Below are 27265 nucleotides of genomic sequence, written 5' to 3'. Positions count from 1 at the left end.
GGCGTCAGGGGCTTGCCAAGTGAGATGCCACCTAGATTTTTGGGGCGTGAGAGGTGGTGGGTAATGCCCGATTATATATGGTCTAAAAGGTGACCACGGGCTATTTTGTTTTTAACATTAACATACTTTAAAATGTTCACATGTAATCTACTATTCAACTTGCATGAAAAAATCGTTATAATTTAAAAGGTCATGTTGTTCTTTACATCTTTGTGGTTCTCGATCGCACCTTTAACTGTTAACCCCAATCCATTAACCCATTTAACGGTCCTTTAAAGTACACGAAATGTAGATAAACAAAAAAAAATAAAGCGATTAGCACTTTTGTAGCCTTGCATTGCATTCTCATTTTCATAAACATATAAACTATACATAATACACTTGATTAAATATATGTACAAATGCAAAACCCATTATCACTTGCTCTTTTATCAAATCAACCTTTATAGACCCGAAATCTAAACCACACGTTCTTATAAGAATCGACCCAACACATAATCAGACAAGTTGAATGACCAACTTATGAATCAAATTTAAATTAAACAAAAACTATCAATACAAAATCATCTTAGTATTCCAACCTCACAAAATCTTGCACATTTTGTTGGTCATGTAATATATATAATAATAATAATACTGAGGTCGAAGTGGATGTGGAAGTTGATGAAGGTAATCTTGGTACCGACATTCAGTTTGGGAGTATTGATGTTGATATTTCAAACAGCCTAGACCTTCGTTGTAAAAGTGTAATAGATTCTGTACCTTCTGCTGTTGGTGATGATCTTGTGGCCGAGCCTTCGGGTTCTACCGTTCTGGTTATATTGGTCCCAAACATAATCGACTCTTCAATTGATAACCCGGCCACTTTAGTCCCTTGCGATCAGTCTGTTAATGGTGCTATAGGGGTTGAGGAAGCAAGTTGTTCTATTCAAAAACGGCCAAAGAAGAACAAGAAAAAAAAGAATTCGGTGGTTGGTCAGGGTGCGCCCCAGAATGAAGGTGAAGGTGAAGGTGGTCCGTCGAATACGGTTCATAAAAGTTTTTTCCAAGATTTAGTGGACCGTGGTGAAATTCCTCCGATGACTGGTACACTTGTTAGTAGCAAGTCGGCAAACATGATTACTTATACTTTCAATTCGAGGAAAGGAAAAGGGGTCCGGATCAATAAGGAAGACGGGATTACTAATCGTCCGGATTTAAGGAACGGTAATGCTACTCCCAAAGCTGATTAATTTAGCCCATGATTGGTAATTGCTTTAGTTGTGAATCGTCGCTTTTTTGTTATTTCTTTTAGCTCTCAGTCTTTTAGTTTATAGCTTATGGTTTGTGATGTATTCGTTTGCTTAGTTTTGTCGTGGCATGCAAGCCGGTTGAGGCTCGATTTGAGTTAGTTTCCTTAGGGTTATTTAGTTTTCTTACTCATTTTCGAGCCTTAAAATGGTTCGTGTTGTTGTAATCAATTTTGAGATCCTTCATTATTCAATGAAGGTATCTCTCATTTTAATAGTATTCGCTATTTTGCCAACAACAAAAAAATGTAATATATACAAAATCCTTGGAACGTAAACCTAACTCAACTGATTCAAAACAAAATTAAGTAAACAAAGAACGTTCACGAGTCTATCGATAAAAACTAATAAAAACGTTGTAAACAAGAACAAGAACCTGCGAAATGATCTCTTCTATACTGCAATTGGTTCAGGCAAAACCTCCGGCGGAGCACCACCACTACCATTAAGAACCGTCACATTACCATCCGAATCAACGTCACAAATGACCGAATCGCCCTCCTTAATCTCACGTGCAAGCATTTTTTCAGCCATACTATCTTCCAAAAGCCGCATAATCGCTCTCCTTAACGGCCTCGCACCATAACTCGGATCATAACCTTCTTCCACCACTCGATCTCTAAATCTATCCGTCACTTGAAGTTCAATTTCTTTACCCTTTAACCTTTCAAAAACTTCCTTCAACATGATGTCAGCAATTTCTTTGACTTCCAACTTAGTCAACTGTCTAAACACTATCATTTCATCCAACCTGTTCAAGAACTCGGGCCTAAAATACTGTTTTAATTCCTCGGTTACTAAACTTTTGATTCGGTTGTAACTACTATCTTTCTCGTCGTAATCGAGATCGAATCCGATTCTTCTTCCACCTTTTTCGATCACGCTACTTCCTATATTGGATGTCATGATTAAAAGAGTGTTCTTAAAGTCAACCGTTCGTCCTTTACTATCGGTCAACCTTCCATCTTCAAGAATTTGAAGCATCATGTTAAACACATCAGGGTGCGCCTTTTCGATTTCGTCGAATAGGACCACGGTGTAAGGGCGGCGGCGAACCGCCTCGGTTAACTGACCACCTTCGGTGTAGCCGACGTACCCAGGCGGTGAACCGATGAGTTTCGAGACGGTGTGTCGTTCCATGAACTCACTCATGTCAAGACGAATCATGGCTTCTTCTGAACCGAAGTAATACGCGGCTAACGATTTGGCGAGTTCAGATTTTCCGACACCGGTGGGTCCGGAAAATATGAAACTGGCGATAGGACGGTTAGGGTTTTTGAGACCGACGCGGGCTCGGCGGATGGCACGGCTTATGGCTTTGACGGCTTCATCTTGACCGATAATTCGTGTATGGAGGGTGTCTTCCATTTTAAGGAGACGTTCAGATTCATCACTAGAGACTTTTTCTACTGGTATACCAGTCCAAGTGGAAACGATATGTTGAATGTCGGCTTCTGTTACAGTGGGACCCACATCACCTGCCTCGCTCTCAGCTTTACTCATCTCCTTGTTCTTATCAATGAGAGCTGAAATTTGAATTTTGAGATCCATTTCTCTGTCTCGTAGCTCCCCTGCCTGTTTAAAATCGAACACATCAAATCAAAGTCAAAGTCAAAATGATGAAGAAAGAAATTACCTTTTCAAAGTCCTGGCCACGAACAGCTTCGTTCTTCTCCTTTGTAATCTGTCTAAGATCTTTCTCAAGCTCTCTGGCTTCCTCAGGTAGCTATGTCAAGCACCAACATTTTGTCCCAGTTAGCACACGTAAAATCAATTACATAAAGAAGTTAAATTTTGACCTATTTGGATATGGGTCAATTCGGGTTATGTTCTACGTTCTACCATGAACATATCAAACAAGCAAAATCAAAAAGTTAGCCTTATAGAGATTGGTTAGTCTTTCAAAGTGTAATCAAAATATAATATCTACAATCTACAATTAGAAAAATTTTGTACAGAAAAATGTTCTATGTCAACCTAACATGGCCTGACCCGTTACCCAACCCACCTGGCCGCCCATTTTAACACCTTTTTTTTGCAAACAGTGGGTAGAAACAGAGACAAAATATACAGAAACATGTACCTGTGCATGGCGAAGACGGACACGAGATCCAGCTTCATCAATCAAATCGATTGCTTTATCAGGAAGAAAACGGTCACTGCAACATATAAAGACAAAAACCATATGGTGATATAAGAGCCGTTCCAAAAAAAAAAAAAGATAGTGATATAAGAATAGCACTACAAAACCTAAAAGGTAACAGATTGAACCCACCGTATTAGAAGGTAAAATGGGCGGTTCGGATGGGACAAGGGGTCAAGCAGGTGATATTGATTCGGGTTGGCCCCTTGGGCCAGCCCGTCAACTTTTTTATCTAATTATTTGAAACTTAATACTTCATGAATGTATTATGAGAGATTCAGACAACTATATTGTTACGAGTAATAATCCATAATTTTGTAGTTAAGGAATTTATAAGGTTTTACACACACATGGAGATACCTTATATATTGGTGAGACAACTCGGCTGCAGCAACAACAGCATCATCAGTGTAACGAAGCTTATGATGAATTTCATATCGTTCTCGAAGTCCTTTCAAGATCTGTATTGTTTCCTCAACAGAGGGCTCAGGTACCTTCACAGGTTGAAATCGTCTCTCCAAAGCTGGATCTTTCTCAATATGCTTTCTGTACTCATCAAGGGTTGTAGCCCCAATACACTGTCACATAACACCATGAACCTTAGAACATCATACAAGGTATTAAAAATAGACACATTGTATTGTAATAAGGTAATAGTTCAGGGGCCATCATTGTAACATCATCTGTTAAAAATAAGCATATACTTCACATAATCAGTTGAGAAGAAATATCAGAGTATTCAAATTGCTTCATTTATGTTATAAAGTTGCTTCCTTTATCTTGATTATTTAAATGATCCGGTGATAAAACTATTTATAAAATCGTTGTAGCATAAAAACATAATTTAAAAGGTGAACTAAGATGTTAATAGTGTATGATTGGTTACCTGCAATTCACCTCTGGCGAGAGCGGGTTTCAATATGTTAGCAGCATCAATAGCACCTTCTGCTGCTCCAGCTCCAATTAGCGTGTGAACCTCGTCGATAAACAGGATGATGTCATCACTTTGTTTGATTTCTTCCATCAACTTCTTTAACCTTTCTTCAAACTCCCCACGGTATTTTGTGCCAGCAACAAGAAGACCCATGTCTAGTGTTATCACCTGATTATACATTTATATAAGTAATTTAATAAGCGTTAAAAATATCTGATATATGCAATCCTTCTAACCAAGTACAAATACTGAAACCATAATAAAAAACATGGTGTTAGGATTTGTGCTATCATATTAATTATCTAATTGAAGTCAACAATAATCAGTTTTTTAGTGTTCAAGCAAAACATTTTGAATAATAAGATCTGATTATTTTAAGATCGGATATAATATAGGATACATAAGTTAGGATATTCAGGTCTATACCAGTTGCAACAGAAAATTATTCACAATTTACGAAATAATTATAATTACATGTATATCCCCTCATTCTTACCTATAAGTATTGACCTTTTCACCTACATTTCGTACTGTTAACGTCATTATTATTATTTAGAACATAATACAACTGACAGATACATAGACATCAAATTACATATATTCTACAAAAGTCATAAATATATAATCTCTAAACCTGTTATTACAGTTGACGAATCTCATATCCGAAGCAATATGCAAGAATGTTTGTTATAAAATCAGCATTTCTTAGACACTCGAATGACCAAGTATCAAGCTACACAACCACATACAAATTATCGCATGCTGATTATACAATATCTCATAATCATTTCTAAAACGCACATCTAAACACCTAAAACTCAAACTTACCTTTTTACCCTCAATTGTTTCAGGGACATCACCATTTGCAATTCTTTGCGCGAGACCTTCTGCAATGGCTGTCTTTCCTACACCAGGCTCTCCAATTAGACAGGGATTATTCTTCGTTCGACGTCCCAAAATCTGCGTTACTCGTTCGATTTGTGGCTGCCTTCCAACTACAGGATCCAGCTTACCCTATATTAAAAAAGGAAACCTTTTTTAGAACCAATCATTGAATAAAATATATAAGTCACCTAAAAAAATAGATTTTCCATAGTACCTCTTCGGCGAGCTTCGTTAAGTTTGTGCCATACTCCTCCAATGTCGGCATTTTGCTGCCAGACGTTCCACCTCCGACACCCGCACCAACAGCTTCTGCACTCTCACCAACCATTCGAATCACCTACTCATAATAGACCAATAAATATTGAACAAAATTTAAGAAATAACACCCAATGCTGAAATTTTAGAAATAACAATACAATAATAAAAAAATTTGCTCACGACAACCCTAAGGGTTGGGTTGTCGGCTGTCGTCAAGACACATAAAACACTTGTACAATCAGGTAACCGCCACCATAAAGTTAATAACCAAATGCTATATACAAGTGTTTTATGCGTGTTAACGACAACCCTTAAGGGTGTCGCTAGCAAAATCCTTAATAATGGTGATATAATGATAATGATAATGATAATATTAATAGGATAGTGATGGTAGTTAAACAATAAGCTTGCCTGAGTACGAATGTTAGTGGGTTCAGCTCCTAAATTTTCCAGAACACGGGCGGCAACACCTTCACCCTCTCGAAGCAAACCAAGTAGTAAGTGCTCTGATCCGATATAGTTGTGACCTACAAGATTAAGCATTTTTGGCAATAAGATTACTTTATTATAAGGTCGCTCGATAGGTATTACGAGTAATTATAAGGTAAACACAAAGTAATATAAGAGGAAAGAATAGAACACCGAGTTGGCGGGCTTCCTCCAACGAAAGTTCCAAAACACGTTTAGCTCGAGGAGTAAACGGGATCTCAACGGCAACAAATCCACTACCCCGACCAATAATTTTCTCAACTTCAACACGCGCATCTTTCAAATTAATCCCCAATGACTTCAAAACCTTAGCGGCAATACCAGTTCCTTCACCAATAAGACCTAGTAATATTTGCTCGGTCCCAACAAAATTATGACCTAAACGTCGTGCTTCCTCTTGTGCGAGCATAATTACCTTTATAGCCTTCTCGGTAAATCGCTCAAACATAGCTTTTGGTACAATTCGATTGCCCACCTTTCGTTGTCGAACGGATGTTGCTAAAGCAACCTTAGAATGAAAATTGTGGCCTGTTTTTGTTATATTATCTAATGCATTTGAGCCTCTTAATCCCGAAAAGGTTCTAATTCTCATTGGCGGTGCGTATGAACACGACATCATTTTAACAGTTCTTTTACCCTTTACGGTTCCATTTGTCTGATGCTTCTTTTCACGAACGGGAAAACAAGCAGCGTGAATTAGAGCCCCGGCCATATCTGCAGCAAACCAATAATCAATACTGTCAGATTTAAACTAGTGACAACTGAAAGGAACCACATGATCTAATATTCCATTCGCAATGCTATAAACGCTTAACCTTGTAAATCTGAACCGATTAAGTAGACAAATGTAACATACTTTTCCTACATATCACTATTGAAGTGTTGAATAACATTTTAATTTTTAAAAGCATTGAAGTCAACAAAATTACAACTCTAGATTTGTAAACCATGTGCATATGTGTGAATCTGTGCATCTATGACATTTTAACTTGCATCAAATCTTCATCCAAGCTTATATGTATCTAACTAACTTAAAATAAACAAAAAATATTAAGACTGTAAAAAATGTTAATTTATGTAATTCAAAAAGATTCAAACTTTGGCATTGTCATATACCCTTTACCTGTATATATACATATACATATACGTGTATCCAAATGCAATAGGTCAAACAAACGTCACAAAATTTAGTTTCTTATTCCACAAGAAAACTTGAAAATTAGCATTACTAATCAAATTCAATCACAACAAACTACACCTGAAAGCTTCAAAATCATAAAACGTATACACAGATAGATACAAATGAATATATATACCATAACAAATTACTATTAGGTCAAATAAAGTAAATGTTTCACATTTCACGCCATTAAAAGAAGAATGAAGTATATAAAGTGAGGAATAGTTTACCGAAATTTCAGGAGCTTAAAAAATTAGGAGCAGGTGTGGAGAGAAAAATTGGGGGGTTTTGTTAGTTGAAGGAAGAGAAGAGAGTGAAATGTAGGTGAATATAGCCGCCGGTCTATCGGATGATGATGGATGATGGTGTGCACCTTGTTGTTGTAACAAAAAAAGGTCACCACCAACCTTAACCTTACCCTTTTGCTTGCACTTTTTTTAATTAGATAACCCTAACTTTGTAATCTCCACGTTTTTGTCCTTTCTTTGTATTTTTGTTATTTCAAAAAACACTGCATGGACATGTTAGCTCTGTGTTGACTTTGTCAACCCATCCAGCGGTATCCGGTAACTCACTGGAGCCTGGCGAAACACCATCACCCATTTACCCACAGCATGCCAGGCCCGATAATCGAACCTGCATTGTCATTGTTTCAATCTTCGCATGCGTGGGACCAAAGGATCATTTGGGCCCGGTAAGAATGGTTTTTAATCCAATTATTTGGAAAATCCTCACCTAGTGGGAATCGAACCCTCACCTCCCCTAAGGGAGAGTGAGTCATTCGCCACTAGGCTATTGGCTCATTCTTTGTATTTTATGTTTTAAAGTTTGAGAAAATTACTCAATTGGTCCTAACATTTACGTATCTTACTTTTCACTTTTATTACTCATCTTTTTTTTCTACTTGATTGGTCACTATTATTACATGATAGGTCCCTCTTACTAACAATTGTTAGTATAATCTCGTTAAATTTTAACATGCGCTTTGCACATGAGGGCTTAAGCAGAACAATCGTGATAAAGAGGAAATGTTTTAAATTCAAGAAAAACAGTCATTGTATGTCAACCAAGAAGGTTGAGCCATTTGTTTGTTTAACTTTTCTAATTGGGTTTTTCACCCACATCACTAAAATGAGGGCCTTTTTTTGTTCATTCAGCTTGTGTGTTTGGATGAAAGCAGCTAGTGTTAGAGTTGGAGCTTATGAGTTACAGAGTTAGAGATGGAGCTTGAGCTTATTTCTAAAGTTGGTAGCTGGAGCTCATTTTTTTATAAGTGTTTGGTAAACTAACTGAGTTTATTTTTCAGTTCATAAGTTCTACTTTTTTACATAAGCTACTAGAAATAACTTATTTTTAAGGGTGTGTTTGGACGAAACTAGCTGGAGCTGGAGTTTATAGTTGGAGCTGGAGCTTATGGGTTAGAGCTGGAGCTGGAGCTTATTTTTAAAGCTGGTAGCTGGAGCTTATTATTTTTTATAAGTGTTTGGTAAACTAGCCGGAGCTTATTTTCCGGTTCATAAGCTCTACTTTTTTCGGGTGTGTTTGGCGCACCAGCTTAGGAGAGCTTATGGAAGCTTATATGAGCTTGAGCTTAGGGATGGCAGAAAAGCCCGAACCCGACGGAAAAAACCGAAACCCGACATAATTGGTCAGGTCGGGTCCGGGTCTACGGGTCTCGGTTCGGGTATGGGATTGATTTTCAAAAAATATTCGGGTTCGGGTTCGGGTCTGGGATTAAATAAAGACCCGTCTACCCGGCCCGTTTACCCGGCCCGTATACCCGCATAATAATAATAATAACAATAAAAATTAAAAATGAATAATAACAAAAATTAAATTAAAAAATATGTTGATTACATGGTCAATACGAATTTATATATTTATTTATCATCTATCAATTCACATTTTCATCTGCATTCAAATCAAGAATCTGATTTATAAAAATATTTAAAAATTAATAGTGATAATAATTGAAAATAGGAAATAATATATACTGTACAAATATACACATATAAATAAAGCAGATAATTTACAGAGTTATAGATTGTATATGCTTTTGGTAATGTATTTATTTGCTAAAAAAAAAGTAAACGGGTACACGTTTACCCGCGGGTAAAACGGTAAACCCGTTTACCCGCGGGTAAACCCGTTTACCCGCTAGTTAGTAAACCCGTTTACCCGTCGGGTATTTGGTCCGGGTTTGGGACTAGTTTTTCTTATCGGGTCCGGGTCCGGGATTACTCAAACCCGGCCCAAACCCGGCCCGATGTCATCCCTACTTGAGCTTATGATTTTAATAAGCTCCAAATCATAAGCTTTGTTTGGTATACATAAAAAGTAGAGCTTGTGAAAATCATTAGCTTTTAAAAAATAAGTTGTGTGTTTGGACGAAACTAGCTTGTAGCTGGAGCTGGAGATTCTAGCTGGAGCTAGAAGCTGGAACTTATTTTTTAAGCTAGAAGCTGGAGCTTATGTTTTATAAGCGTTTGGTAAAGTAGCTGGAGCTTATGTATGTAAAATGACATAAAGGGACAAAAAATAAATGATAAATAATGATTTAAGGGCCAATAATGTAATTTTACTTTCATAAGCTTTCTAGCTTATGGTCAAAAGCTACTTCAACTATCTTATTTTTCTGGAGCTTATTTTTTTATAAGCTCTGAAAAATTTGTCTACCAAACAAGGCTAGAAGCTGGAGCTTATGACAAAAATAAGCTTAAACTCCCATAAGCTCCTAAAAGCTTGTGTGCCAAACACATCCTTATAGTAGCTTATGAAAAAAAGTAGAGCTTATGAACTGAAAAATAAGCTCCAGCTGGTTTACCAAACACTTCTAAAAAATAATAAGCTCCAGCTACCAGCTTTAAAAATAAGCTCCAGCTAATTTCGTCCAAACACACCCATAGCTACTTTATAACTCTTCAAGTTCATCTTCATACTATCTGTAAGTTACTAAAATGTAGGGTATAACCGTATGCTAGCTCGTTCAGACATTTGCATATACTCATCTAAAGCATTTGGTGTATAACCTTATGCTAGCTGACATAATGTGGCCGTAATCTTTAAATGTGTACTAGTACTCCATTTTTCACGTGAATTTGTCTCCGATGAAACCATCTAAAATATTCCGACAATGAATTTGCAGAGAAGCTTAGAATAGCATCCATAATTCTTATAAAAACATGTTGCCGCATCTGAAATCATTGTTTGAATTTTTCATCATCGTATTTGCAACCCTCGTCAAAATAATCGTTCATCAAATGATCGTGTCCACGATTAATGATCACGGCGTATGCAACGACGTGAGTTCACTTCGTCGTTAGAAGAATCAACAGCATCTAATAGGTCGAGTGTATAGTTTGTGAAATCGTTGTGGAAAGAACTCAAAGAAGACGATACAAAAATAAATAATATGATACTTTTAATATTGAATGGTAAAGTGAATAAAATGATAGAATGTTGAATGGAAGTGGTGAGAAAAATGATTGAAAAGTGGTAATATTAAAAATTAAAAAAGATAAAATAAAAAATAATTAAGTTGAATACAGCGGTTGAAGGCTAAAATTCAAATTCTCAAAGTTCAAACGATAAAAAAAAAAAACACCGTCAATTGCTCGACGATGACGACCGACAACAAGATTGATGTCGGCCCGGTGTGGAACCGATGGTCGATACCGCCTCAGTGAGTGGCGACGGCCAAATTAACGTCAGACACGAGAGCTCTTAGGACAACCAACTATTCCATGCCCCCTTGAGTGGTTCATTCCATCTTGTGTAACCAATATTTTAAAAGCCCTCGGAACCTTTTTGATCAGATATGACTTGGGTTATCTTAGACTGTTTTCAACCCTGACTGTGATGTCAGAGTCAGATTGTGCACTTTTTGGTGAAAAAGTGGGTTTTTGACTGTGACTGTACTTGACTTCCGTTAACCCAAAATGTCAAGTTTTTGTGTCAAATATTTGAAGGATTGTGTGGTAAAATCTGATTGGAAATTGGGTGAAAAAAATAAATAAATAAATACTCCGTAACAAAAATACTTTCTCTCTCTCATGCTCATTGGTCCTTCCCTCTCCCTCACTCTTCTCCCTCTTTCGTCAATTTATTGACTGACCTTGTTTTCCGTCAAAATTTGACGCCGGGATAACGGCGTCAGGTGTCGTCAACACCGTCCACCTCATCTCATGCCTCCCATTTCACGCTGGGTTATAACCAGTCTTATTGAACGTGTATATGTCTTCCTTTCAAATTATGTATTCACACACTAATATAAAAAAATATATAAGTTTCTGTCTATTTTGACGGCGTAGACTCTCTCGGGTCAAAGATCGGATCTCGATCACGCCCACTAACCACATTTGGATATGATCACCCATCGAATAATTTGCAAGTTGGTTCTGGGTTCCCTGAATCACACCCACTAACCATTAAATATTTGGTCACCATTTTAATATTATTCCAAGTAGCTCTTAATAATATAATAATCGTTATCGTTATAAAACATAAAAACGGATCATTACAATTTCTGGTTTCAAACTTATACCTCTCTACAAAAATGAAGTTATTTCAAACCTGTTCTTTACTACTTATCTTCCTATCAGTAACAACATCACAACAAGTTCTAAAATATGCCAAACTTGGGTGTAATGATACATGTGGAAACGTTATGATTCCATATCCTTTCGGTATCGGATCAACGTGTGCCGTTAACAATTGGTACGTTGTTGAATGCAACTCATCGACGCCATATCTATCCACACTCAACCACCTACAGATCATAAATATTGACTTGCGTAATCAAACCATCACTGTTAATACGCCAACCGTGACGTCAACTTTGGGTTGCCAAAACGCACATCAGGATATAAAAAGTGTCGATCTGGGTGACAGTCCATTTTGGTTTTCGAGTTCTCAAAATAAACTAGTTCTTCAAGGGTGTGGTAATGTTGCAATTTTGGACAATGGTAATGTGATTAGCGGTTGTTCAACGAGTTGTGGTAATGATACTAATACTAATGAGAAAAACGGTTGTTTTGGTATAAATTGTTGCCAAACAACGATTCCGTATTATTTGAAATCGTTCGATGTGAAACTTACTGGTGAAGATGAACGATCTTGTGGGTCCGCGTTTTTAGTTGATGAAAATTCGTATTTGGATGAAGGAAGGATTGGTAATGTTTCCGAGGTTGTTCCGGTAACACTGTTCTGGACGTTGTCAGAAATTGATTTTAATGAAATAAGTTGTTGTGGTAATAATAAGGGGTCTAATGGAGTAATAACTTATTATGGTAATGGAGGATTAAGGAACTTATTACGGATGGGTCGAAATTGTTGGAAATATGTTCTCGGGTTGGCTATGGTTCGACCGTGGTTTGACCGTGGTACATATATTCCGAAGATATGCCCATGACATTAAATAATAAAAGTCCATTTATCCTATTCGGTCACACACAAAGGCCAATCGTAAATTGTTTGATATACCTTCTAATCGGAAATTAATTTATTAATCATTAGTTAATGGTTTAATAAATTAAGTAAGTTTTTTTTTTATGTGTGTACATATACTTACAAATCTAAATATGTAGAGATTTGATTAGATTTTGCAAATCATATTTTATATAATATATAAGATTTGATTTAATATAAATAAGATTTGATTTAATTTATAAATCTTATTTTATATAAAGATTTGTACTATAATCATATTTTATATAATAAATAAGATTTGATTTGATATAAATAAAATTTGATTTGAGTTATAAATCTTATTTTATATAAAGATTTGATTTTGCAAATCTTTCAAAATCTTTCAAAATCTTTATATTTGTATTATATGTATTATTGTATCAATTTTAATTCTATATAATACCAAATCTTGGTATTGAAAAGATATAGAAACTTGAGATACAAAAACACACATACAAAATGATATTTCTCTTTCTCTTTTTCAAGTAACCAAAATACTTGAGATCTATAATTGGGTTCGGTTTTGGTGGAAATAAGGAAAAAGAAAAGATCCGTTAAGTAGAAGGTATAGATTGAAACAAGGTTGGAACTTTGGGTGTCTACCGTTTAGAGGAACTCTTCTTTGGGTTTTTCAGATTCGATCTTCAAAAGGCTACAAAGGTTGTATTCTAATCTTCTCTTGTTTAATTTCGTTAATTTTGTTTTGTTTGCTAAAGTTTTGTACAATGATCCGTGAAAGAGTATGATTTTGTAAAGTTTTAAAAATGCTTCCGCTCGCTTTGAATTTGTATCATACTCCAAGAGAAATGGTACTCTAGTGGATACTTGGTCATGTGACTTGGAACCAACTTTTGAAGGAAACCAATACTTAGGAGATGGATGCGTTGGTATGTATTTATACAATAACTTTCTGTTATGTGATCTTCATTTAACTACTTTACTTACATATGTTATGTTTTAACCAATCACAAGATAGTCTAGATAATATTGGGGTGAGTTTAGGTTCAAATCTCACTTGCAACGCATCTTTATCTTTGAATTGACCTTGAAAAAGTCACAAATGGTAACGGTACTGTATATATGAATAAAGTACACTTTCTATGTAGTCTTAAGAGAAATGTTATATGTTTATCGTTTGTTTTATAACATATACTTTATATATGGGCTTTTAGTTACGGAAGACTGTGCAAAGTGCAGGAATGAAGGAGGTTTTTGTGAGTATTCGTTTCCAACATACGTAAACCTTAATTGTACTTATTATACAAATAGTGGATTGTTACCTGAAGAAGGACAAAGCAACAAGATATCCTTGGGCATTATTCTAGGTACGTAAAGCCGGCCTATATATTCTACTACATGGTTAACTATAGTCCATTTACGCCCTCTACCTTTAATACTCATCTTCACTGGTGTCTAAACTGGAAAACTCTTCTTTTTTAACATGTGTACGCCCTCTATTATTGTTAATAACTTTGTTTGGAATGAGAATTTGAAGATGGGGCAAGGATAAAGCAGTTTTACGATACCAGTCAATGCAATTTTCTTGAACAAAACAAATGATGAAATATAATAACTCATGTAGATTTATAATGTTCAAGATGTCACTGATTAGTTGTAGATAATATGATTTGATATTGCATACTTGTAAAACAATCATATAACAGAGCTTATGTGGCTCTTTACTACTTAAAATGCCATGAACTTGAGCAATATTAGACCATAAAGTCAATATATTTCTATTATGTCAAAATTCTACGTATGATGTAAAACATTATTTCCATATAGTATGTAGATGTTCAGTACACAGGTTGCTATTCTAGTTTTTACTATGTCTAAGTGCAACATATGATGTAAAACCGTTCAGATTAAGAGATCAATAATCTCTTTATAAGCCTAATTACTTTACATTATATATGGGTTTTGCATCCAGGCGTTAGCATAAGCATGGGTGTACTTTGTCTCGTGGTATTGAGCTATGTATTTTACAAACTGATCAAGAGAATAAAGGAAAATAGAAGAAGGAAAAGGTTTTTCAAACGCAACAGTGGTTTACTTCTAAAACAACAACAAGAAGCTGATTCATCTTTAGTTAATAAAACCATACTTTTCACATCACGTGATTTGCAAAAGGCCACCGATAACTTCAACGAGAATAGAATTCTCGGTAGAGGAGGCCAAGGTACGGTGTATAGAGGAATGTTAGTAGATGGAAGGATCGTTGCGGTCAAGAAGTCAAAAGTAGTTGATGAAAGCCAATTAGAACAATTCATCAACGAAGTTGTGATTCTTTCACAAGTTAATCATAGGAATGTTGTCAAATTATTAGGATGTTGTTTGGAAACCGACGTTCCTCTTTTAGTTTCCGAATTCATTTCAAATGGGACATTATATGATTGTCTTCACAACAATAATGACGAATATCCATTGTCTTTGAATATGAGATTACAAAAAGCGACAGAGGTTGCAGGAGCACTCGGTTACTTGCATTCATCAACTTCAATTCCAATATATCATAGAGACATTAAAACTAGCAATATACTTTTGGATGATAAGAATAGAGCTAAAATTGCGGACTTTGGAACTTCAAGATTTGTTTCATTAGAGCAAACTCACTTGACTACTATAGTCAAAGGTACGTTTGGCTACCTAGATCCTGCATATTTTCTATCTAGCCAATTCACTGAGAAGAGTGATGTTTATAGTTTTGGAGTTGTTTTGGTTGAACTTTTGACCAGAGAAAGACCAATTTCCTTAACTAGATTTGGTGAACATAGAAATTTGGCTACATATTTTATGTTGGCTATGGAAGAAGAGCGTGTTATGTCTATTTTTGATGCAACGATCGTTAACGAAGGTTCTAGGGATGAGCTTCTAGCTATAGCTCACATTGCATTACGGTGTTTGAATATGAATGGAAGAAACAGACCAACAATGAAAGAAGTAGCTATGGAGTTAGAAAACTTACGAACATCACACATTCCATCTACGGTTCAAACCAATATTATACCTTCAGTGTACGAGGATGGGTTTTCGATGGTTACCTATGATGATACAACCTCAACATTCTTGAGTTTAGATAATAACATTAGTCAATGATACAAAATGTGATCAGAATGGTCAAATTTTTCTTACAAAATGTGTTTTATATTTTTTACATTCTCGAATCTTGATAATAACATTAGTCAATGAATGACAATGATACAAAATACGATCAAATTGGTCAGATTGTGTTTTGTTCTTACAAATTGTGTTTTATATTTTTAGTTCGTTTTGGTAGTCAGCGTGTAAGATTCAATAGTTTTTACTCCCTCTTTTCAACTTACAGAAACTCCCAAAAAAATAAAAATAAAATAAAATAAAGTTGGATGGCATTTCTACAAAAATTTAGTACGAGTAGTTGTTTAATACCAAAGGTTTTTTTTTTTTTTTTTTTTTTTTTTTTTTTTTTTTTTTTGGGAGTTTCTGTAATTTGAGAAGAGGGAGTAAAATTTAAGGGAATATAGCCGTCTGTCAATTCGATATGCCGGTATACTGTGTGGAGTATCTTCATGTTACAAAAACACACTTACCCTTTTCATTGCACTTTTTAATCTGCTAACTTAAAACTAGACTAGATAGAAGTCAACAAACGATAAGGTAAGGTAAGAATCTTCTGAAAACTAACGAGTACTACTATCTGCCTTAATTCCCTGCCCAATTTTTTTTTATTGAGAGTTAAGACACTGAACTAAGTTAACTATGAAATGTCATATATATTCATCCATAAATCAAATTAAGACACATTTTCGACATCTATTTATTGACAAACTCTTGTAAGTGGTATTTTCTTTTAAATTCAACGTTCCCCCTTTATCTCTCACATCTCGTATAACGGTGGTTTGGCCTTTTATATTAAAACCCTGGTTTAACTATAATTTCATTCAAATTTTGATTTAAACGAAATCGAACCATATGCAAATTAGGTTTTCATTTGCTTTCGGTTTTGAAACTGTATTTTGTTTCAGTTTTGTTTTCTTAAATTTATAAATCAAATTAACCGAACAAAATAAATTGAGAAAAATCTGAAAACTGAACGGTGGACACTCTTCCTCTTATTTAAAATAGACTTAAACATTTACATATACATATCATGGATTAAAACTTGAAGGCCCTTTAAAAGTTGGGGTTCGTATGTAATCAGGTTGCTTGTATTGATCCATCAACTGTTGATGCATCAACTGCTTATATTGATCCATCAACTGCTTGTATTGGAAATCGTGAGCGAAAGGGCTAATATTCCAAATTCACTGCAGCATTTGACATGGCTAACCAACAATTACTCGTCAAGGAAACTAATATGGCACCAATTTATTCCTATCACTTTTTTAACTTTTAAACCTTGTTGATAAACGTAGTTTTTCTCATATAAAAAAATATATAAATCACATACTTTAGTAGTAACTGCATCGAAGATTAGTTAAAGATCACGTGGATAGTCCATGTGAATAGTTTTAACGGACTCAGTTAACCTTCGTTAAGGTGATGGATGAAATTCGGACTTTAAAATTTTTTTAAGGATGAAAAATGCAGAAACTAAAATACACAGAGGAAACGGACAAAAAGTGAAAAAACACATACAAAAAGAGCAATTTTGTATATTTTTTTCCTTTCTTTTTCTGTAACACCGGGTCTGTTTGAAGATGTATTCACATTTCACAACATTAATAATTTTCATAACCCTGTAATCGAAACTATACTTAACTCCGACTAAATGATCCATTGTATGTCCTATCAAAGATTCCAATTGATTGGGCCTTGAATGCTTAAACTTTCCAAGGAAACCCGACCCGGTCCAAAACAAATCCGGAGTCTTCACAACATAGTATCGTTGTTTTCTTTTTCATTCCCTGTGTGCTTTCCATCAATATCTGAAAGATGCAAGCATTATTGATGCTCATACATCCAAACCCAAATCGAATAATACATTCTTTTTGTAAATCAAGATTAGGGTTTTTAAATTCAAGATTAGGGTTTACAAATTTATACTGCAGCTCAAAGACCACCCAACAAGACGATGACGAAATTGTTAAAGAGATTACTTTTATTCTCAATCAAACTGATTGGGTTTCAGGTATCAAATCATTTCAAAACCCACATAAGAAACTTAACCCGGATTTAGTCCAATCAATTCTTCTTCAAAATCAATCATGTGATCCAAAAAAGCTGCTTACTTTCTTCAATTGGTCAGCTACTGAAATGGGTACTTCTCAAAATTTGAAATCTTTTTTGATTCTTTCATTGTACTTTTGTAACAAAAATCAGTTACGAAATGCTAGTGGCGTATTAGACAAAATGATAGATACCCGTAAACCGATTTCGGATGTTGTTGATGCTGTTACAAGTGTTGGATTAAGTTCCGTAGGGTTTACACAACTTCTTTATGCTTATAAGAATAAATGTATGTTGGATGAAGCTGTTAGTTTATTATTAAGTTACAAGTATGCTGATTGTTTTCCAAATTCAATTTGTTTGAATTCGTTGATGAGCGATTTGTTGAAGAATAATAAGTTGGATTTGTTTTGGAAGGTGTATGAGAGGTTAGTTGAGGCTAATGTATCACCTGATGTTTATACGTATAGTAATTTGATTAACGCCTATAGTAGAAGTGGGAAAATGGAAGACGCGAAAAGGGTATTTTCGGAAATGGAGAAGATTTGTAGTCCTAATTTGGTAACATACAATGTTTTAATCGGTGGGTTATGTAGATATGGACGTGTTAATGAAGCCGTTGAGTATAAGAAATCGATGATTGAAAAGGGTTTGATTCCCGACGAGCATACGTACAATGTAATAATAGATGGATTATGCAAAGCAAAAAGATCAAGTGATGCAAATTCGGTTTTGAGTGATATGAAAAATTTAGGTTTGACTCCAAAGCATGTTGCTTTTGATTCTTTAATTAACGGGTTCATGAAAGAAGGTAAAATAGACGAAGCTTTAAGCTTAAACGATGAAATGGTGTCGAAGATTAACGAACCTCGATTGACTTTACGGTCGATTAACAATCTAATGAAGGATTTGTTGAAACTAAATAAAATGGAGTCTTTTTGGAATGTGTATGAAAAAATGTTGAAAAAGAAGTTAGAGCCTGATGATTTTACGTACACTAATTTGATTGGTGGTTATGCAAGAGATGGAAAATTAGATGAAGCTAAAAGATTGTTTTCTGAAATGGGGATGAAAGGTTATAAACCGAGTTTGGTAACACACAATGTGCTTATTAGTGGGTTATGTAAAGTAGGCCTTGTTGATGAAGCTTTTGAGTTAAAACGTTCGATGGAGAAAAAAGGTTTGAGACCCGATATTTTTACTTACACGAGTTTAATTGACGGGTTATGTAGATTGAAGAGATCAGTAGATGCAAAATTACTGTTAGAAGATATGGTAATTATGGGTTTGTCTCCTGATAATATAACTTATACTGCGTTGATTGATGGGTTTTTAAAACAAGGTGAAGTTGATGAGGCGTTTAAGTTAAAAGATGAAATGGTTGAAAAAGGTGAAGAAGTTAATCTTGTGACGTTTAATTGTATTATAGATGGGTTGTGTAAGCTTGGTTTATTCGAAAAGGCGATCGAGATTCTTGAAGGAATGAAGGAAAAAGGTGTTTCACCCGATGTTTATTGCTATAATTCGTTAATTCTTGGTTTGTGTAAGGGGGATAAATTGGAAAAAGCTCGAGTCTTTTTAGATCAAATGATGGAAAATGGTGTAAAGCCTAATGCTTTTACGTATGGGGCGGTTATTTCGGCTTATAATAATATTGCACAAGTTAAAACTGCTAATATGTATTTTGAAGAAATGATTGGTTATGGAATTGTTCCCGATCAAGTTGTTTTAGCATCGATGATTGATGGTCTTTGTAAAGAAGGAAACTCGAAAGAAGCGATTTTGAATTTGAGAAATTTGGTGGGAAAAAGTTTTCTTCCCGATGTACAAATTTACAATGCATTTGTACAAGGCTTTTCAAAGAATCAAATGATGGAGTTAGCAATTGAAGTTGTTTTAGAGGCCCAAGAAAAAGGTTTTTGTCTCGATGTTTTCGCTTATAGTTCTTTGATTTCGGGGTTCATTAAACAAAATGAAATCGAACGCGCTTTCGAGTTTTTTAATGATATGTTAAAGAAGAATGTTCGTCCGAATATTGTCACGTATAATAGTTTGATTAACGGGCTATGTAAAAGTGGTGATGTAACGAGGGCACGGGAGTTGTTTGATGAACTCCCGAAAAAAGGCATAATGGTCAACACTTTGACTTATTCGATAATGATCGATGGATATTGTAAATCGGGGAATCTTTTTGAGGCGTTTAGGTTATTAGATGAGATGGGTATGAATGGGATTCAAGCAGACGAGTTTGTTTATGGATCACTCGTGAACGGTTGTCAAAAAGAAGGTGATACCGAAAGGGCATTTTTGGTATTTGATAGAATGTTAAATTGTGGGCTTGGATCAACACCAACTTTCAACACTTTAATTGACTGGTTTTGCAAAAAAGGGAAATTTTCTGAAGCTTTGGTTTCGATCGATGAACTGAAGACGAGAGGGGTGACAGTTGGTTTTGACACGTGTAAGACTCTGATTGTTGGATTGAAAAACGGTGGTTATGATGACGTGGCAAAGGTTTTTGAAAAAATGGTGAAGTTTGGTTGGGTTGCAGGTTCAGTTAGTTTAAACGATATGATGAGTCAAGAAGAAACCGATGTGAGAGAGGTTAATACATCAAATGAAGCAGCATTATAAGTTGAAAATATTTGAATCTTTTTCTGCCGATTCATTGATCCGTTGTTAATATCCGTTCAAGAAATTGTTACCGAAACGTTTAATGACAGCAAATAAAACTAAAGATCGTTACGCTCACTCTCTTCAGGCAACTTTTCATAATCTTTTCTATATTTTTTTTTTTCTTTTTTTCTTTTTTTCTTTTTTCTATTCTAAAAGCACATTGTACATGCCATTAATCCTTTTTTGTGTTCTACATTGCCTATAATAATTGTTATTTTGCAGAGAAGAGAAGAAAATAAGTTTAAGGAGTTTGGCGAAAATATTTTGTTCTTGTTGTCAAATGAAATCGGACAGATTGATTCTCAACGCCGGCGTATTTGAGTATTAAAACTTCTCCGTAAGTAATGAACAGTTATATTGTTAATGTACATAGATTTATAGTTGTTATGTACGATTAATGTATTACATATAATATAAATATATTTCTAGAATTTATATAGTAATCGGATTATTTATTTAAATGATCTTGGAGGTCTATGCTGTAATAATACACTTTCAGCGAGTTTTCACCATTGATTCTGTTTGACCCATTTTGTATAGCCAATCTTAATTTATCTGTATGATACTGAATCTATGGGTTATTAGTAAATGGGTCAAAAGTGCCACCTCTAAGTTTTTTGTATTCCATTGTTCACTCATAACTTGCTTTGATAAACAGGTTGGTGATGTAGAAGACTCGAACATCAGTGATGTTTTTTTGAATACGCTCACCGATTTCTTGATACCGATGAACATATATGAGGGAAGGTCTTGGTTCATTACTTAATAATGAAGAAGTAAGTAACTACAAACTTCATTACAACTATATTTATTATATAAATTTAGTTGGTTTATTTAAGAATTAGAATTACACAAAACTTTAGTTGTCTATACATAGCTTCACTATAACTTCCATATGCAATTAGCCATAATCAGTTGCGACTAGTAAATCAAGTCAACTGTACTAAGTCAACAACTTCATATAGTGTTTGTAAGCAGAGTATTGCATTGACATTTGAAAACAGCAATTTCCTTGTATCGTGTTTACTTAATTTGGAAGTAACTACCTATAAATGGTTGGTTCAGTTCGACACGTTTACATATGAACTGGTTGATTTGGGTTGTTTTTTTTTATTTAAAACGGGTCAAAGGAGTCACATAAGAAAATCATAACTGTTCAAGAGAAAAATTGTGCATCATTTTATTGCGACTACATAGATGGAACACTAGCAGATAATAGGCCATAGTAGGCAAAATTAAACAACAAAATGTCATAGATACGGCCTACAATAAAACTGGGATTTAATCATTTAAAGAATACTTTAATATGTAGTAAATGACCAAAAGCATAGAAAAGTTTAAGCTTTTTAAGTATGAGTTCTGACTTGGGAGATATGAATAACTGTATCTTGTCTTATATATTTTATAATAAAATGACCTGTATATTTTATATAGAATTATAAGTGGTTTAGCTTAGTTAACTACTCATTTGAACTTTGGTTCACTTTTTTATCATTCATATCCTGGAACAAGTTAATATCTCTTTTAGTTTATGATCACTGTAGTATGAAGTTTGTTATGTCTCATTTGTACCGTTCACCTCATTTTGTATTTTGTAATGTTTGTTAGAAGGTATTAAGCTCTTAACTGCATCAATATCTATTATGTTTTTGTAGGAAAGATCTTTGTTGCATCGTCACCATATGATCAGATTTCTTCCAGCCAATTTTGAAAGATCCAATGTTATGGAGATGATAAAGATGAAAGAGGAGGTTAACGATCAAGTTATTTGATTTAATGTTATTTCTGTCAGCTGACATGAATACAATTTTGGCTTACTTGTGTTTCATTTTTGTAATTGTTCAATTTTGGTTATAGATATATAAATATAATAAAAATAAATAGGATAGAATGTGAAGGAAAATAGATGCAAATATAAACACAGTAGTAGATGGTGTGAGTTTAGGTTGAAAAAAGAGGTCCTTCTCAAATTACAACCATTGTTATTTTTATTGTTATTGTTATACATATATGTACATTAGCAGAGCAAAGAATGTTGTTTTGGAGTGAGAAATTCATGTTCATAAAAGGGTTCTTTCCGTTTGTTTTCAATGGTGTATCAATGTTTTTAGATACAGTAATATTTTTCTGTTTTGTTAACATTTGGAACTTTATGTAAATGGAGGACTCACACGGGTTGAGGGAAGGCCAAAGCAAAATTGGACTCGCACGTTTTCGTTTCTATATGAGTTTTGCGTTGGTCCTTTTTAAGAAAAATAAAGTAGTACTTCGTATAAGAATAAGAAGTCATATATTGATTTGTATAATGCAGGTAGTAACATTACTTCAATTAGTCTAAGTTATATCATTCAATTTTCATCTTTTTCTTTTTGTGTGTATATATATATATATATATATATATATATATATATATATATATATATATATATATATATATATATATATACACTCTCAATTATATACACTCTCATAACCTATTAGATTTGTAGTAAAATACAGCGAAATTCTTTTAGATCGTGTGCTACTTGAAATGGAGGTGCTTTGTTTTTTTTGGTTGATAAATGCCACGTTCCAGTTGTTAGAATGAACGAGGTCAAGGTGGGCTCCTCTTTTGCAGCGTCGACTTCTTCGGTTCCTTCGAGCTCCGTTACAGATGTGGCTCCGGTTCATATTGGGTTAATCACGTTTGTTTAGATCTTGTTTGTGTAATTGATTTATTTGTTAGGTGTTGTAGTCTAGATCGTAAAATCTATGCAAACAAAATTGTTTTAGATTATCAAATGGTTTTTTATTTAAATTATGTTCTTTCGGAGAAAAGATAGAATATAACACGAGAATAGTTATGAAAAATTAAATATTTGAAGTTGAAAGGATTAAAACTGTAAATTTCTTTAATGACTTGCTCTTTAATGGTTGTCACCATGATAAAATTATGAAAAAGCAGGTTCTCGTTGAAAAATTGAAAGCCATTATTTTAGTATCGGATACTTCAAAACCAAAACCCTAAAATTCACTCTCTTTTCATCTCCATTAAATCTGCAAATGCGATTTTTAAAACATCAAAAACAATGATGAAATTACTACATCCATACAGAAAGCTATACACCATCAGCAACAAAAGCAGGTTCATCTTAAGTTATCAATCCAGAAATCATTCCACTCAAATCGATGAACAACAGATAGTCACTGAAATCACATCAATACTTCAAAACGGAAACTGGCCCCACATCCTCAATTCATCACCCAATGTTTTAAGAAACCTAAACTCAGGTGTAATTCAATCTGTTCTTCAGCAAAATCAACAATCAGCTGACCCAAATCGTCTTCACAATTTCTTCAATTGGTCAATTCATCAATTGGGTATTTCTCAAACCCTAGATTCTTTCTTGATTTTAGCTATTACTTTTATTAATTCAAATCAGTCTAGGCTTGCTAGTGTTGTATTAGGTCAAATGATCGAAACCCGAAAACTCGTTTCGGCTATTATGGATTCGATTGATACCTTTTTTGTGGGTAATGATGATGGGAGTATAAAGTTTAAACCTTTAATATATGGGATGATTGTTGATGTGTATAAGAATAAAGGGTTGTTAAATGAAGCTGTTTTTGTTGTGTTAGGCGTTAATAGTACTGAATCTTTTCCGGGTTTGGTATGTGTTAATTCTTTGATGACAACTTTATTAAAGTATCGAAAAAACGAGATGTTTTGGAAGGTGTACGAGAAAATGGCAGAGTTCAAGATTGTTCCCGATGCGTATATTTATACTAATTTGATTAGTGCTTTATGTAAAGACGGAAAATTGAGTGAGGCGAAACGGGTTTTTGTTGAAATGGGCGAAAATGGTGTTAGCCCTAGTTTGGTCACGTATAACGTACTCGTTGGTGGATTATGTAGACGTGGGCTTATTGACGAAGCATTTGAGCTTAAAAGTGTAATGACCGAAAAGGGTTTTGTTCCAGATCGGTTTACTTATACAACACTAATAGACGGGTTATGCAAAACGAGGAGATTAAAAGAGGCAAAATTGGTTTTAGACGATATGTCAAAATTAGGAGTTTATCCTGATCATGTTTCGTATAGTGCGTTAATTGACGGGTTTATGAAACAAGGGTGTGTTGATGATGCTTTAAAGTTAAAAGATGAGATGCTTGGTTACGGAATTAGGTTAAATGTTGTGACGTATAGTTCGATTATATCTGGGTTATGCAAAGCTCGTCGATTTGAAGAAGCAAATGGGATTTTGATAAGTATGAAAAAGGAAGGTACTTTTCCTGATGTTTATTGTTATAATTCACTTATAATTGGTCTTTGTAACGATAAAAGAATGGATGAAGTGCAATCTGTGTTAGTTCAAATGGGGACTAATGGTGTAAAGCCGAATGCTTTTACTTATGGTCCTGTTATAAATGGTTATAGTAAGATTGGAGAAATGGAAATGGCGGATAAATACTTTAACGAGATGGTTAACTGTAATATAATTCCAGATCGTGTTATATTTACATCTATGATCGATGGTCACTTTAAACGAGGTAATACAGATGGAGCTTTTTCTGTGTTTAATAGTATGATTGAAAAAAATATCGTTCCTGATGTATATATTTACAGTGTACTTATAAACGGTCTTGCTAGAAACGGATTAATGGAAAAAGCTCGCGAGGTTTTGTTCGAACTCGTGAATAAAGGTTTGAATCCGGACGTTGTTACTTACACCACTCTTGTTTCTGGTTTTTGTAGAAAAGGTGATTTTCAAGAAGCGTTTAATATGGTTGATGAAATGATTAGTAAAGGGATTAATCCAAATATTGTTACTTACAATGTTTTAATTGGTGGATTATGCAAATCGGGTGATTTTAAAAGGGCTTGTGAGTTAATTGATGAAATACCGTCTAAGGGTTTGATACCTAACAGTATGAGTTATGGTACGATAATTGATGGATACTGCAAATCGGGGAATTTGAATCTAGGGTTTGAGTTATTTGATAAGATGATTCGAAATGGAATGAAACCGGATCTTGTTGTGTATAATATCCTTCTTAACGGATGCTGCAAAGAAAAGGATATCGAAAAGGCGTTGACTTTATTCAACAAAATGGTGGAATTAGGGTTTGTTTCCGCACATACGTACAACACGCTGATTGATTTGTATTGCAAGTTAGGGAAAATAGTGGAAGCAGATGAGTTATTAAAAGATATGATTGAAAATAAGAAAATAAAACCTAATCATGTTACTTTTACTATCTTAATCGATTGTTATTGTAAAGCTGAAATGATGGAAGAAGCAGCAGATCTTTTTATCGAGATGCAAAATCGTAATTTGATGCCGACAGTTGTAACGTACACATGTTTAGCTTATGGTTATATGAGATCGGGAAATAAATCGAAGATGATTTCGATATTTGAAGATATGGTAGCAAAAGGTATTAGTTTAGATAAAGCTGTATACAACATGTTGGATCAAGAACAAGGTGGATTAGAGAAAACTTTTATGGTTTTTGATGAGTTATTACAAAAGGGTTTATCGGGTCGAGATTTTTATGATAAATTGGTTGATGGGTTGTGTCAAAATGGTAAATTTAGTGAAGCGGTTGCATCGATTGATGAAATCGGGAAACGGGGGGTTATGTTGAGTTTTGCTACGTGTAGTACTTTAGTACGCAGTTTGCATAGTGCAGGGTATAAGAATAAGTTAGGTGGAGTTTTGAAAAGTATGGAAGGGTTTGGGTGGGTCCCACAATCTTCGAGTTTAACTGATTTCATTAATCAGTATGAAGGTGATGATATCTATCTACCAAAGCAAGTTGTATGAACGTTTGGTTTTTGAAGAAATTTGGTGTTAGTTGGAACCACGAAACACGGTTAATAGTTTATAAAAGCAGGTAAATACGGGTGCTTTAACTTATAGTAATGATCATTTTTTTTTTTTAATTTCCCGGTTGACTAATTTACATTGTTGTGCTTAGTTTTTTTTTATTTTTTTATTTTTTTTTTATCATTTTTGACTCGATGATTTGGGAATGAAAGTAGTTTGTTTGCTACAGTACAACGTAAACTAGAGGTGGCAAATTGGGTAACTGTTCATAGGTGGTTAGGGCTGAAACAGGATTTTAGTATGATTCAGAACACATCAGGTTGGGTTGATCCATTTTAGTTGATGTCAGTTCTTAATTCTCAATAAGCAATTAACGTGTTAACTATGATAATCTACGCGTCTTTATTAGATATAAAATTTGAAATAAAAAGCGATTGCCAAGTTTGTATGCATTAAAAATACATAGTTAATAAAAATCACCCTGCTGACTTATTTCATTTGTTGCTAGTTTCTAACTTGACATGTTTGAAATGACACATAACCCATATTGACTCGTTGATAAGCTAATGGGTCCAGATTGCCACCTCTTCATTAGGTTTCTCTTTGTTCTAATGTTATTTGCTATGGACAGATTTCATCTCATGGATGCGAGATTCATAAGCTAGCACTTGGGAAAGGCGAAATTGTACATACATATCGAGCTAATGATACTGAAATAGTCGAATAGATTGAGTTTCTCATTGTTGTAGTTGCTTTTACTATCTTTAAGTTGTAACAATTTTCTTTATTGTCATGATAGTGTTATCATAATGATACTCAAAAAGATGTTAATGCATTGGTTATGTACTCGTATAATGTTATTGATTAAAAATGGACAAAAAGTGTTTGCAGCTCAACCCAATCCTTCCCGAAACCCATTTTGACCCATACCCAAATCCGTTTTCGCAATTTAGTATTTATATTGCAAGTTATATATGTATAACTATG

The 27265-nt window shown here is 34.4% G+C and overlaps 4 protein-coding genes across 4 annotated transcripts; 3 read left to right on the top strand and 1 right to left on the bottom strand.

Annotated features, from left to right (window-relative positions):
- Positions 1–1499: 1499 nt before the first annotated feature.
- Positions 1500–7567, bottom strand: LOC139867539 (ATP-dependent Clp protease ATP-binding subunit ClpA homolog CD4B, chloroplastic-like). Its single transcript, XM_071855904.1, has 10 exons — positions 7409–7567; positions 6152–6712; positions 5921–6036; positions 5466–5588; positions 5195–5380; positions 4319–4534; positions 3793–4010; positions 3373–3448; positions 2926–3015; positions 1500–2864 (listed from the first exon to the last, which is right to left on the bottom strand). The coding sequence occupies exons 2-10, from the start codon at positions 6708–6710 to the stop codon at positions 1683–1685; spliced, it is 2766 nt and encodes a 921-aa protein (XP_071712005.1). The 5' UTR covers positions 6711–6712; positions 7409–7567; the 3' UTR covers positions 1500–1682.
- Positions 7568–11733: 4166 nt separating this feature from the next.
- Positions 11734–15740, top strand: LOC139867950 (wall-associated receptor kinase-like 1). Its single transcript, XM_071856293.1, has 3 exons — positions 11734–12427; positions 13817–13969; positions 14575–15740. Exons 1-3 carry the CDS (start codon positions 11734–11736, stop codon positions 15738–15740), a joined length of 2013 nt encoding a protein of 670 aa, XP_071712394.1.
- Positions 15741–17431: 1691 nt separating this feature from the next.
- On the top strand, positions 17432–22493 carry LOC139866250 (uncharacterized). Its single transcript, XM_071854434.1, has 4 exons — positions 17432–20553; positions 20691–20805; positions 21127–21244; positions 22124–22493. Exon 1 carries the CDS (start codon positions 17559–17561, stop codon positions 20424–20426), a length of 2868 nt encoding a protein of 955 aa, XP_071710535.1. The 5' UTR covers positions 17432–17558; the 3' UTR covers positions 20427–20553; positions 20691–20805; positions 21127–21244; positions 22124–22493.
- Positions 22494–23457: 964 nt separating this feature from the next.
- LOC139865919 (uncharacterized) lies at positions 23458–27131 on the top strand. The gene is made up of 2 exons (XM_071854029.1): positions 23458–26345; positions 26910–27131. Exon 1 carries the CDS (start codon positions 23537–23539, stop codon positions 26273–26275), a length of 2739 nt encoding a protein of 912 aa, XP_071710130.1. The 5' UTR covers positions 23458–23536; the 3' UTR covers positions 26276–26345; positions 26910–27131.
- Positions 27132–27265: the final 134 nt, after the last annotated feature.

The sequence above is a fragment of the Rutidosis leptorrhynchoides genome, chromosome 9, assembly GCF_046630445.1.
Source record: "Rutidosis leptorrhynchoides isolate AG116_Rl617_1_P2 chromosome 9, CSIRO_AGI_Rlap_v1, whole genome shotgun sequence".
NCBI lineage: Eukaryota > Viridiplantae > Streptophyta > Magnoliopsida > Asterales > Asteraceae > Rutidosis > Rutidosis leptorrhynchoides.
Note: the sequence above shows the minus strand (reverse complement) of the source record. Positions and strands in the feature narration are given on the sequence as shown.